This window comes from Balaenoptera acutorostrata, chromosome 9 (genome assembly GCF_949987535.1).
Source record: "Balaenoptera acutorostrata chromosome 9, mBalAcu1.1, whole genome shotgun sequence".
In the NCBI taxonomy this organism is placed as follows: Eukaryota; Metazoa; Chordata; class Mammalia; order Artiodactyla; family Balaenopteridae; genus Balaenoptera; species Balaenoptera acutorostrata.
The window spans coordinates 47,417,208-47,430,523 of NC_080072.1; the positions used below are offsets into that span (position 1 = coordinate 47,417,208).

The 13,316-nt window shown below is 40.7% G+C and overlaps 1 protein-coding gene across 1 annotated transcript in view; it reads left to right on the forward strand.

Annotated features, from left to right (window-relative positions):
- SBF2 (SET binding factor 2) overlaps positions 1-13,316 on the forward strand; it is a 481,484-nt gene that overhangs the window by 439,502 nt on the left and 28,666 nt on the right. The window contains exons 30-33 of the mRNA XM_057553258.1: positions 4,058-4,077; positions 4,286-4,546; positions 7,044-7,145; positions 7,862-8,047. Coding sequence (XP_057409241.1) covers positions 4,058-4,077; positions 4,286-4,546; positions 7,044-7,145; positions 7,862-8,047 — 569 coding nt within the window. The remainder of the gene's footprint in view (positions 1-4,057; positions 4,078-4,285; positions 4,547-7,043; positions 7,146-7,861; positions 8,048-13,316) is intronic.

The window sequence follows — 13,316 nt, forward strand, 5'->3', positions numbered from 1 at the left end:
TTGCTGTGCGAGCTTTCTCTAGTTGAGACGAGCGGGGGCTACTCTACATTGTGGTGCACAGGCTTCTCAATGCGGTGGCTTCCCTTGTTGCGAAGCACGGGCTCTAGGCGCACGGGCTTCAGTAGTTGTGGCACGTGGGCTCAGTAGTTGTGGCTCACGCGCTGTAGAGCACAGGCTCAGTAGTTGTGGTACACGGGCTTAGTTGCTGTGCGGCATGTGGGATCTTCCCGGACCAGGGCTTCGAACCAGTGTCCCCTGCATTGACAGGTGGATTCTTAACCACTGTGCCACCAGAGAAGCCCCTTTATTCTTTTTTTTTTTTTTTTTTTTGCCCCTTTATTCTTACTTTTAAATTATTATGTTAAAGAGCTTCACTATGCTCAAGTCCCATAAATTGTAAAGATAGTCTCTATCTCCAAAAGCAACAATAATTCCTTGGGGTTTAATGTTTTTGCAGTTCACACATTACAGAATAAATTTCATTACTATTGACAGGTGTGTGGGAAATAAAAGTATTGGGGGTTTTTTGGGGGGGTTGTTTTTTATTTTGACTGTGCTGGGTCTTCATTGCGGTACGCGGGCTCTTCGTTGTGGCACACGGGCTTCTCTAGTTGTGGCGTGCAGGCTCAGTAGTAGCGGTGTGCAGACTTAGTTGCCCTGCAGCATGTGGGCCCTTAGTTCTGCGACCAGGGATCGAACCCGCGTCCCCTGTATTGGAAGACAGATTCTTTTTTTTTTTTTTTTCTTCCCTTCCTGCCCAGAGCAGTTGTCTTTTCTTTTTTTTTTTTTTAAATGGTAATTATTTATTTATTTATGGCTGTGTTTGGTCTTCGTTTCTGTGCGAGGGCTTTCTCTAGTTGTGGCAAGTGGGGGCCACTCTTCATCGCGGTGCGTGGGCCTCTCACTATCGCGGCCTCTCGTTGCGGCGCACAGGCTCCAGACGCGCAGGCTCAGTAGTTGTGGCTCACGGGCCTAGTTGCTCCGTGGCATGTGGGATCTTCCCAGACCAGGGCTCGAACCCGTGTCCCCTGCATTAGCAGGCGGATTCTCAACCACTGCGCCACCAGGGAAGCCCCTGGAAGACAGATTCTTAACCACTGGACCACCAGGGAAGTCCCTAAAAGTATTTGTTAATTCAGAAATGCCCTCAAAGTTTAGTCCAGTGCCCCAGTGAGCACTGGACAATCTAGACAGACCTTCAGCTGAACTGTAAAATGGAGGCTGTGAGCAGGATCCCACATGCTTGGTCCTCAGGATGCCAGTGACTGAGTCAGCTCTTCAGTGGCAGTCTGGCTTTGCTAGCTCTTCTCCTACTGCCTGGACTACTGCAGTCACTTAGTCACCAAGCTTTAGGGTAGAGGGAATGAAACTGCTGGGTAATGCTCAATTTTTAAATATGCACATGTGTCTTCTGATACAGCAGATAATTTTATATCCAGAAAATAGCTGGGACACTTTTCAACAGTAGTCCAGGGATGCCTGCACAGCCTCCTTGGCACCAGTGTCTTTCCCAGAGCACAGACTTTGCACACTTCAGCACACCTCTTATTTATGATCTGAGTCACTCCCCAAGGTTTGTCTCCTGAATGCTCACCTCTGCTATTCCCTTTGCACATCAGTCCTCAGATAAGCTGTGTGATCATGCATATATGAGTAAGAAAGACTGACCAATTGGGACCCTTCCTCCTTTCCTCCCTCTCTCCCTCCCTCCTTTCTCTTTCTTTCTTTCATCAATACTATATTTAAAAAACATAATTCCAAACATAATTTCTGGCACAGCAGTTATTAGGATTTTTGTATATTCCTTCACATTTTGCTTTTTATTAATTCAACTGTGTCTGTAGAGTATGGGTGCATATCTGTCTGATGTGTGCCACAGTCTAGCCAGCACAGTGCTGCCTAGTTGCAGCTCCACACCTTTTTATCCCAACAAAGGAAACATAGGAAAGCAAATAAGTGAGAGTGACTCATTCTAATAATCTGGAATTGCCTTTATTTACCTTTTTTAATTCACATACTTTAATATCTTATACTTAGTAACAAATTCCTCATAATCTTAACAGTGTGTCGAACACTATGGTTGATAACTCCTGCTTTATAAGGTAGGTATACCTAGCTCAAGTATGGTTGGGAAATGGGAAGGAATTGAGTTTTTCTGAAAAGTAAACTATTTTTTATATATTATAAGTTTAAAAAAAAACTAATATGACAAGACACTGTAAGTCAACTATACTCCAATGAAAATTTTAAAAAATAAATAAAGTAGATGATAACCAACAAGGACCTACTGTATAGCACAGGGAACTATACTCAGGAATATAAATGTTTAAATGTCTTGGTAAATATATCTGGATTGTAATAATATGTTTTGAATTGCATAGAACGTTTAAAATAAAGCAAAAAAAGATTAAAAAAAAAAACAGGAAAGAACTCCTGTTCTCATACTGCTAAGTTCTTTATCTCAAGCCATCTTTCCATGTTGTATAATAGATTTCATATTTATTTTAATCACTGCATAACTTTTTTTTTAAACATTCAGTCCTTTTTTTAATATTTATTTTCTTTTTATTTATTTATTTTTATTTTTCGGCTCTGTCTGGTCTCCGTCGTGGCATGTGGGATCTTCGTTGCGGCATGAGGGATCTTTTTGGTGTGGCACGCAGGCTTCTCTCTAGTTGTGACGTGTGGGTTTTCTCTCTCTAGTTGTGGCACGTGGGGCTCCAGAGCGCGTGGGCTCTGTAGTTGTGGCACGCGGGCTCCAGAGCACGTGGGCTCTGTAGTTTGTGGCACGCAGGCTCTCTAGTTGAAGTGCACAGGCTCAATAGTTGTTGTGCGCGGGCTTAGTTGCCCCGCAGCATGTGGGATCTTAGTTCCCCTACCAGGGATCAACCCGCGTCCCCTGCATTGGAAGGCAGATTCTTTACCACTGGACCACCAGGGAAGTCCCGTAACTTTCTGTATTGTTGGATGTTTCAGTTTCTTTCTTTATCATCTATATGTAAAATTGCAGTCACATTTTCAAGCATATAGCTTTTTATTTTTATTTTTTATTGAGATACAATCCACTAGAGGATTTTTTCCTACATTTTAGATTATTTCTTTAGGCTAGCTTCCTAAAAGTGGAATTACTAAGACAAAGAAACTTTTTTTTTTTCTTAATATATTTTGGGACTGCTGTTTAAGAAAAAAATCTTGGCGGTTTTTATTTTTTATTTTAAAACTTTAATAGGCCTTTAAAAAATAAAGTAACCAATATAAAACATGAAACAGACCCAATATATAAGTTTTTGGCAGCAATTTTTTTTAATTGTGGTAAAATACAAATAACATAAAATTTACCATCTTAACATGTACAGTTAGTTCAGCAGTGCTAAGTACATTCATATTATTGTACAGCCAATCGCCAAAAAGCAGTCTACTCTTAGAAAAGCAGATGATCCAGTAGAGTAATTAGGGCAGAATGTGAAGAAAGTGAAAAGAACATGAGAAAATTAATTCATTCTTTGGCATAAGAAGTTAGAGAACTTTTAAATCTTCTTCAGAAGTAGGCAACTAGATTATCAAAATAAACTATTTCAATGGGCCACCAATTTAGCATTCTTTAGTTACAATTGCAAACTCACACAGAAAAAATTTCATATGGATTAAAAATATAAATGATAAAAATACTGAAATAAAGATTGATATATGTGTCATATTGAGTGAAAAATATTGTCCAAAAGTTAGAAATCAACAAAGCCTTTCATGTTTTACTGTATATATTTTTTTATTATTGGCTTTAAAAGAATAACTACAATATTTATTAGTAGTCGTAGGGCAGTGAGACAGTGATTTTTATTTTCTTCTCAGTGTTTATCTCTGCTTTTTTTTTCATTTTCACAATGACTATGTTTTACTTGCATAATAAGAAACAAATGTGTATGTCTATAAACTTTAATTTGTAGAGCTCTGGAACCTCAACAGCATATTACCTTTTAATTATAATTCACATCTTGGGGAGACTTAGTTCACAGTGTTGGATTAATCATGCTGTCATGCGTCATTGGTTCCTCCTTAGACCTCCAGGTTCATGGCCTTGTAAGTAGCTTATATTTGGTCCTATAAGCTCCATCAGGTTCCAGTCTACTAGTAGTCTCTTCAAGTTCTCAGAATGACAGCAAGCTAAGTCAAACCACTAGACTTTACTGAATGGCTCTTTCCAGCAATACTGACACATTAGCGAAACAAGATTGACTTTCTTGATCCACTGCAGCCCCTGCAGCTCTTTGGCCGCAACTAACTGTAGATCACTAAGCATTACCCTGTTGAAAACATTGTTCTTTTACCTATAACACGTCGTCTGCCTAATTCTCTGCATCTTCATCCACAGAACTTCAAGTTAGAATTTGCTTTAAATTGTGAGTTTGTTCCTGTTGAATTTCATGACATCCGACAAGTGAAAGCCAGTTTTAAAAAACTGATGAGAGCTTGTGTCCCAAGCACCATCCCTACTGACTCAGAAGTGACCTTCCTGAGAGCCCTGGGAGACTCTGAGTGGTTCCCACAGGTAATGTCTGGAGCAGCTTGTCTTATGACTCACTCAAGGAAAGAGAGGCCCAAGTGGATATACAGAATTGATATTTGAGGGAAAAAATATTGTGTTCCCCACTACCTGACATTCTCCCTTGATTGTGTGCCCTCTATAACGGCCTTTCAGTTCCAGGCAACCATGTGATATAGGAAATGAAGGGGTAGAATTCTCCATCCCTGGGTTTTTCTCTCTCTGTTGTTGAAACTTGCTTGGTCTCCATAGGATGCTAAGAAGGAGATTATTATTTTTAGATGGAAACTTTTTGATATACAACAAATTTAAACAACATGTATTTATAGGGCTCCTGCTCTGTTACTAACAGAGTGAGGATCCAGGACACGATGTGATTTCTAGGCGACTCCAAGGGGCTTTTCCTCTTACTTTCTCACTTTCTATTTGTCTCTGCCTGTTCTGTGTCTGTGGATTGTGGCTTCACTCCCAAGCCAGCCCAACAAAGGCACATTGGATACCCTGAAGCCTACCTAAGGTTTAGGAAAAACCACATATCCTTCCTTCAGCTAAGTAAGCTTGGGATGTTTTTAATTGAACGCTTATTGAGAAATTAAGGAGAAATAGGTATGCCAGCACACCTAACCCACATTTCTTCCAAACCACAGAAAGAAAGGTATTTATGACATGCATGTTTTAGACACTGATGCAGATATTTGGCCAAGAGCCTCTCTGCAATACAGCCTTCAGCCTTGTCTTTAGGCCCCTGGTGCTATGTCCATTATTCCTTCTCCCCCTTTAGGAGCACACAGCCCTTCTATCCCCTGTCCACATCGACCTCCAAGCCTCCCACCTCTCTTTTTTTTTTCTCCTGCCTCTCTTGAGGAGGAAAAAGGGTTGTTTCCCACAGTACATTGGACTAAAAAGAAAAAAAAAAAAAAGCCAGGAAATGATGTAAGTACCCAGGGCAGTGACTATTCTCAAGGTACTTAAACTCTAGGAAAACAGCCACATATACAATTAGCTATTATATGAGGCTATGTTAATTACTGTTAAGGCAATTCAGGATACTTTGAGTACCCATGGAAGGAGCTGATCAATACTCCCTGCTGTCCCTAAGTTATGAGCCCCAGCCCCAAAGTGTTCCTACCACTCAACCTATCCATCTATGTTTCTCCTATTCTGTGTTCTACTCCTTACTTCAAAGTGGATTCATATCAGAAGTTAGTGACTAAAAACAATGGAAAACATTGCCCCACTTCGGATATTGGCAATTTAAAAGTTAACTCAGAGCACATACTAAGCCCAAGAGAATTCAGGTCTGGTAATAGTTGTGTTATAGGAACAGTGAGTGAGGAGGACCTTCCCATTCTTGGAGAGGACATGTGCCTTGTTCCTGTGTTTAAAATAGCCTAGCTCTGGGATGAACTGAGAGAGTGACTTGGACTTACTTATATATACTAGCAAATGTAAAATAGATAGATAGCTAGTGGGAAGCAGCCACATAGCACAGGGAGATCAGCTCGGTGCTCTGTGACCACCTAGAGGGGTGGGATAGGGAGGGTGGGAGGGAGATGCAAGAGGGAAGAGATATGGGGATGTATGTATATGTATAGCTGATTCACTTTGTTATAAAGCAGAAACTAACACACCATTGTAAAGCAATCATACTCCAATAAAGATGTTAAAAAAATAATTAATTAATTTAAAAAAATAGCCTAGCTCTGTTTAAAATATGGGGGTGGGAGTGTTTTGTTTTAGTTCAGAGTTGGATTCATTCTACAAGTTATGTCAAGTGATGCTTAAACTTTTTTTTAAACCAGAATGTTACACATTTAGTTTTGAAATCTATATGGTCTGCTCACACCCTAATTGTTCATTAGGGACTTGGAGTCAGTTGTCTTGGCTTAAAAAGCTGAGAACAAATAAAAGTTTTCTTCCCATTTAATACACAGTACAAATACTTTAGTATAGAATTCACATTTGATAGAAGCAATATCTTTTGTAATTTCTCTGGGGAGATGCATTATATATATTTTGTAATATTTTTCTTTCTCCTGAGTTTTTTTTGTAGGTATATTTTCTCTAATATTAGAGGTTTTTAAAATGAAAAAAAGTATACAATTCAGTACTTTTTAGTATATTTACAAAGTTGTGCAGCCGTGGGAAACAGAACTCACTACATCACATAAGAACAAATTTTAAATCTAATAACTATGTTGCGAGGGCCACTTAGAACCTCACTCTTTTCCACTGGAAAGAATTATAGCTCTTCTGCTTTGAGGGGAATCTTGTAAGGTCAGTTGTTTATTTCATTAAGTATCACTTGAACACATTGTTTTAAAATGTGTCATTGTTTAATCTTGATTTTGACAAAGAACTTTAAGTATTTAAAATTTATATGATTCTTTTGTCCAAATATTTTAATCCCTAACTTGTTTGATTATCTAAGGTTGATAGCAAGTCTGTTCTTGGTGCTCAGAAAGCACTTGGTCTAATTGTGGCCTCCTTTCTCATCTCTTAGCTTCACAGGATATTGCAGCTCGCTGTGGTTGTATCAGAAGTACTTGAGAATGGTTCCTCAGTTTTGGTGTGTTTGGAAGAAGGCTGGGACATCACTGCACAAGTAAATTACTAAAACATATTTTCAGATATTTAATTTTATATTTGTATTTTAATTCAGTTATTTTAAAATTCTGCAGATGAATCTTTTGTATAATGACTAATGTGTTTATGGACAGAGAAAGTCCTCTGTTAAACACCACCTGGTATCCATCAAAAACCTCTGTGCCATGAGTTTCCAGGCCCTACACAGCCTGGAGCTCTGGCTCAGGGCATCGGGCTCCCACACCACAGAAGCATCATGCAAGCATGACCAGCGGTGTAGGACATGGACCATCCTTCCCATGTTTTGTCAGTCCTTTCTCTGGTTCTCTGTAAGCCCCTTCTTTACTCACTCCAGAGTGAAAAGGAAAAGTACGAGTATAATCTACAGTAAAACATTAATCTACATCTGCCAAAAAGTAGATTTAGGTTTGAACTGATCCTCTGACCTTACTAATTAACCTAGGAGAAGGCCACAGTCAGCAACCTGGCCAGGCAAGGACTAAATTCTTAATTCTCTGAAGGAAAATGTAGCCAAAATGAATTTGAGTCTTAGTTTTTAATGGAAAGTTTGTAGAATTAATTCATTTAGCTGTCCTGGAGCAGTTAGTGAACAAATTTGCCATCCAGGTAACTTTGCTTGTTAATTAGCTGTCATCAAAAGGAAGTGCTTTGTCTTAGAAGCAGGAATTTTTCAGGACTGAAAGTAATGAAGTATCCAACCTGCTTGTACCCTAGGTGACCTCCCTGGTTCAGTTACTCAGTGATCCCTTTTATAGGACACTTGAAGGCTTCCGGATGCTGGTCGAAAAAGAGTGGCTCTCTTTTGGTCATAAATTCAGTCAGCGGAGCAGCTTGACCCTCAACTGTCAGGGCAGTGGTTTCACTCCAGTCTTCCTACAGTTCTTAGATTGTGTACACCAGGTAAGTAGAGCAAGCTTAAATCAACTTGATACGAGAGAAAGAAAAGACCTAGCATTTATTGAGCATTGCATTGCTGTGCCAGGTACCTTTATGTCACAGCTCTGATGGACTCAGCCATAAGACTCGCTAAAATCTCAGCAGTAGATTCCTGGAAATGGAAAAGAAAAAGAACTAGTTGGTTTCTGAAACTAGGATAGCTGAGCTGGCTATTGAGCTGGCTCCCAAGTGAAGTGGCCAGCACTCTAAATTACCATCTAATTTAACGGAGCAAACTTGGCTTGTTCTCGAAGAAGGTTTGATCTAGTGTAGAACAGCAAAACTCTCTAGGTGTTGGCCGAGCCTGAAATCCAGCACGTGGTCTTCCCATTTGGGGAGGACCCTACTTTATGCCTGAAAATATAGGAGGTAGAGCTTAACCCCTAGAGAAAGAATCAGGGCCTAACCAGGCAAGCCTCTGAGGTTGAGAACAATGGCTCAGTTCTACGGGGTGGCATAATCAGGGCTAATCAAGAGACCAGACAGAGGGCTTCCCTGGTGGCGCAGTGGTTAAGAATCTGCCTGCCAACGCAGGGGACACGGGTTCCATCCCTGGTCTGGGAAGATCCCACGTGCCGCGGAGCAACTAAGCCCATGTGCCACAACTAATGAGCCTGCACTCTAGAGCCCGCGAGCCACAACTACTGAAGCCCACCCACCTAGAGCCCGTGCTCCGCAACAAGAGAAGCCACCGCAATGAGAAGCCTGCACACCGCAATGAAGAGTAGCCCCCACTCACCACAACTAGAGAAAGCCCGCGTGCAGCAACGAAGACCCAACGTGGCCAAAAATAAATAAATAAAATAAATTTATTTTTAAGAAAAGAGAGAGACCAGACAGAAACCCAGGTATATAATCCAGTCAAACCCAGTGGGAACTGGGAGTGGGGGAGATGTGAATGCTCTGGGCTCCCTCTTACCTTCGTCTCAGGCCTTGGTCAGTATTGGGCTTGAGAATTGGATGGCACTGGGTTTACAAGTTGAAGGCATTGGCACCAGTGGCTAAAATGGCTTAGGAAAAGTAAGGTTGACACTTCTTTTAGCCTGTTTCATCTGCACCACAACAGTGAATGGGTTCTGGTATGTCAAACATATTTGTCAGAACAGTGAGCCTCTTTGAAATTGAAATACATTGGCCTCAAGTATCTGTTGGAAAGAAAAGTAAAAATGTTTTTAGGAACCAGTATTGGAACTAGGTCATCTTATGTGTGGTTATGTTTTGTTTTGTTTTGTTTTTTATTCCATTAATCACTTGATCACCTTTATCAATTCACTTCATAATTTTTAAAAAATGTATTTAAAGTGTATAATTCAGTAGTTTTTAGTATATTCAGAGTTGTGCAATTACCACAAGCAATTTCAGATTATTTTATCACCCCAAAACAAACTCCATACCCATTAGCAGTGACTTTTCCATCGACCCCATCCCCTACATACACAAACACTGGAGGTTATGTTTTTGATTGCTCCAATCAGCTTCTTAAAGAAAAGACCTATTGAATAATTTTAGTTGGCTTCCCTGGTGGCGCAGTGGTTGAGAGTCCGCCTGCCAAAGCAGGGGACACGGGTTCGAGCCCTGGTCCGGGAAGATCCCACATGCCATGGAGCAACTAAGCCCGTGCGCCACAACTACTGAGCTTGCACGTCTGGAGCTGTGCTCCGCAACGAGAGGCCGCGACAGTGAGAGGCCTGCGCACCGCGATGAAGAGTGGCCCCAACTCTCCACAACTGGAGAAAGCCCTCGCACAGAAACGAAGACCCAACACAGTCAAAAATAAATAAATAAATTAATTAATTAATTTAAAAAATAATAATAATAATAATTTTAGTTGATTTGAGTAGTATCTGGAGAAGCTGGTCACAAGGTTGAGCTTATACTTTTAAACTCTTTGCAGCAAATTATATATTTGCTTCCTGTTTGAATATTAGCTTTTTTATTCAGACATCTTTCGGCAAATACGTGAGGGAGAAGTTTGAAGCCCATTGTCTCTGAAAAAGAAAGCTTAACTGAGACTAAAAGGGAGGAGCAAGCATTTTTTCTCACTTCTGGATAGTTGAACACATACGAGTTCTTCATGAAAGCACTTCTTATCCTGCACATTGTCTTATTATGCTAACCAAGTGCACTAGGCTATTTCCTGCCTCCATGCCTATATCCCACTACCATCTGCAGTCATCATTACTGATATTTCTTGACCGCTTACTATGTACCAGGCACTGTTCTCAGCACTATATTTTATTCCATGATTCTTTCTAAGTAATCTTTGAACCTTTTCCTGGCCCCTTCATTTGTATTCTTATGAACCGTGTACAGACTTCTTTGGTAGCATCTGTACACTAGAATCTACCTATTTGTACGTGTCTGTTGCCTTCTACTTAGACTGAGAATTCTTGGGAGAAGGGTCTATGTTATATTAATCTTCATATCCCTAATATCTAATGCAATTATAATTTTAGTCTCTGGAATGTAGTAGACCCTCAATAAATACGTATAACAAGTGACTAAATGAAAATTTAAATGACCGCCTGGTTCAGCCTTGTTTGAGGCTCTCACCACCCTTCATCAAGACCATCTAGGATGTCCTAAGTAGAGTTGCTAATAAAATCTTCTGAATGCTCAGATACGAAGCTGTTACTCTCTTTTACAAAAATCTTTAAAGCAGACAAACAAAAACTTTCAGTGGCTCTACATTTCTTAAAGAATTACTCTTCCTCACATCTAATTTGAATATAATAATGTCAAAATTTCACTTGAAAGGTTCTTAAGGCTCCTCACTGGATGCCTCTGTTGTCTTAATAAGTACACTCAACCAATTTTACCCCTGCATTGAAATAATATCACTCTTGGGCTTCTCTGGTGGTGCAGTGGTTGAGAATCCACCTGCCAGTGCAGGGGACACAGGTTCGATCCCTGGTCCAGGAAGATCCCACATGCCGCGGAGCAACTAAGCCTGTGCGCCACAACTACTGAGCCTGTGCTCTAGAGCCCGTGAGCCACAACTACAGAGCCCACATGCCACAACTACTGAAGCCCGCACGCCTAGAGCCCATGCTCCACAACGAGAGAAGCCACCACAATGAGAAGCCCGCGCACTGCAACAAAGAGTAGCCCCCACTTGCTGCAACTAGGGGAAGCCCGCGCACAGCAATGAAGACCCAACACAGCCAAAAATAAATAAATAAAATAAATAAATTTATTAAAGAAAAAAAGAAAAAGTCACTATTTATTCAGTTGAATACCAGATGAAGCAGTTGACTTGCTTTTAATGTCTTTGGTGTATAAAAGTGGATATCTTTAAAAACTAAAATCACAATCTTCATAATATGGTGTTCACACTTAAAGAACATGTAGGGATTTTTTTAAAAAATAGAAAAAAAATCAAACCAAGAGCTGGTTCTTTTAAAGGGTAAACAAAATTGACAAACCTGGCCAGGCTCACCAAGAAGGAGAGAGAGAGAACCCAAAGAGAAAAAAGAAATGAAAAAGGAGAAATCTCAACTGATATCACAGAAATACAAAAAAACATAAGAGAATACTATGAACAATTATATGCCAACAAATTTGACAACCTAGAAGAAATGGACAACTTTCTAGAAACATACAGCCCACCTAAATTGAATCAAGAAGAAATAGATAATTTGAACAGACTGATGATCACTAGAAGTGAAATAGAATCTGTAATTTAAAAAAACTCCCGGGGCTTCCCTGGTGGCGCAGTGGTTGAGAATCTGCCTGCTAATGCAGGGGACACGGGTTCGAGCCCTGGTCTGGGAAGATCCCACATGCCACGGAGCAGCTGGGCCCGTGAGCCACACCTACTGAGCCTGCGCGTCTGGAGCCTGTGCCCCGCGACGGGAGGGGCCGCGATAGAGAAAGGCCCGCGCACCGCGATGAAGAGCGGTCCCCGCACCGCGATGAAGAGTGGCCCCCGCTTGCCGCAACTGGAGAAAGCCCTCGCACAAACCGAAGACCCAGCACAGCCAAAAATAAATAAATAAATAAATAAATAAATAAATAAGAAAATCCTTTAAAAAAAAAAAAAAAAAAAAAAAAAACTCCCTGCAGGGCTTCCCTGGTGGCGCAGTGGTTGAGAATCTGCCTGCTAATGCAGGGGACACGGGTTCGAGCCCTGGTCTGGGAAGATCCCACATGCCACGGAGCAGCTGGGCCCGTGAGCCACAATTGCTGAGCCTGCGCGTCTGGAGCCTGTGCCCCGTGACGGGAGGGGCCGCGATAGAGAAAGGCCCGCGCACCGCGATGAAGAGCGGTCCCCGCACCGCGATGAAGAGTGGTCCCCGCTTGCCGCAACTGGAGAAAGCCCTCGCACGAACCGAAGACCCAACACAGCCAAAAATAAATAAATAAATAAATAAATAAATAAGAAAATCCTTTAAAAAAAAAAAAAAAAAAAAAAACTCCCTGCAAACAAAAGGCCAGGACCAGATAGCTTCACAGGCAAATTCTACCAAACATACAAAGAAGAACTCATACTGATTCTTCTCAAACTCTTCCAAAAGATTGAAGAGAAGGGAACACTCCCAAAGACATTCTATGACGCCACCATCACCCTGATACCAAAACCAGACAAAGATACCACCAAAAAAGAAAATTACAGGCCAATATGTTTGATGAATATAGATGCAAAAATTCTCAACAAAATATTAGGAAACCAAATCCAACAACACATAGAAAAGATGATACACCACAACCAAGTGAGGTTCATCACACGTTCACAAGGATGGTTCAACGTATGCAAATCAATCAGTGTAATACACCACATTAAGAAAAGTCAAAAACCACATGATCATCTCGATGCAGAAAAGGCATTTGACAAAATTCAACATCCATTCATGATAAAAACTCTTACCAAAGTGGGTACACAGGGAACATATCTCAACATAATGAAAGGTATTTATGACAAACCCACAGCCAATGTAATACTCAATGGTGAAAAGCTGAAAGCCTTCCTACTAAAATCTGGAACAAGACAAGGATGCCCACTCTCACCCCTTCTATTCAACATAGTATTGGAAGTCCTAGCCACAGCAGTCAGACAAGAAAAAGAAATAAAACATATACAAATTAGAAGGGAAGAGGTAAAATTGTCACTATATGCAGATGACATGATACTATATATAGAAAACCCTAAGGACTCCACACAAAAACTGCTAGATCTAATAAATGAATTCAGCACAGTAGTAGGATACAAGATAAACATTCAGAAATCAGTTGT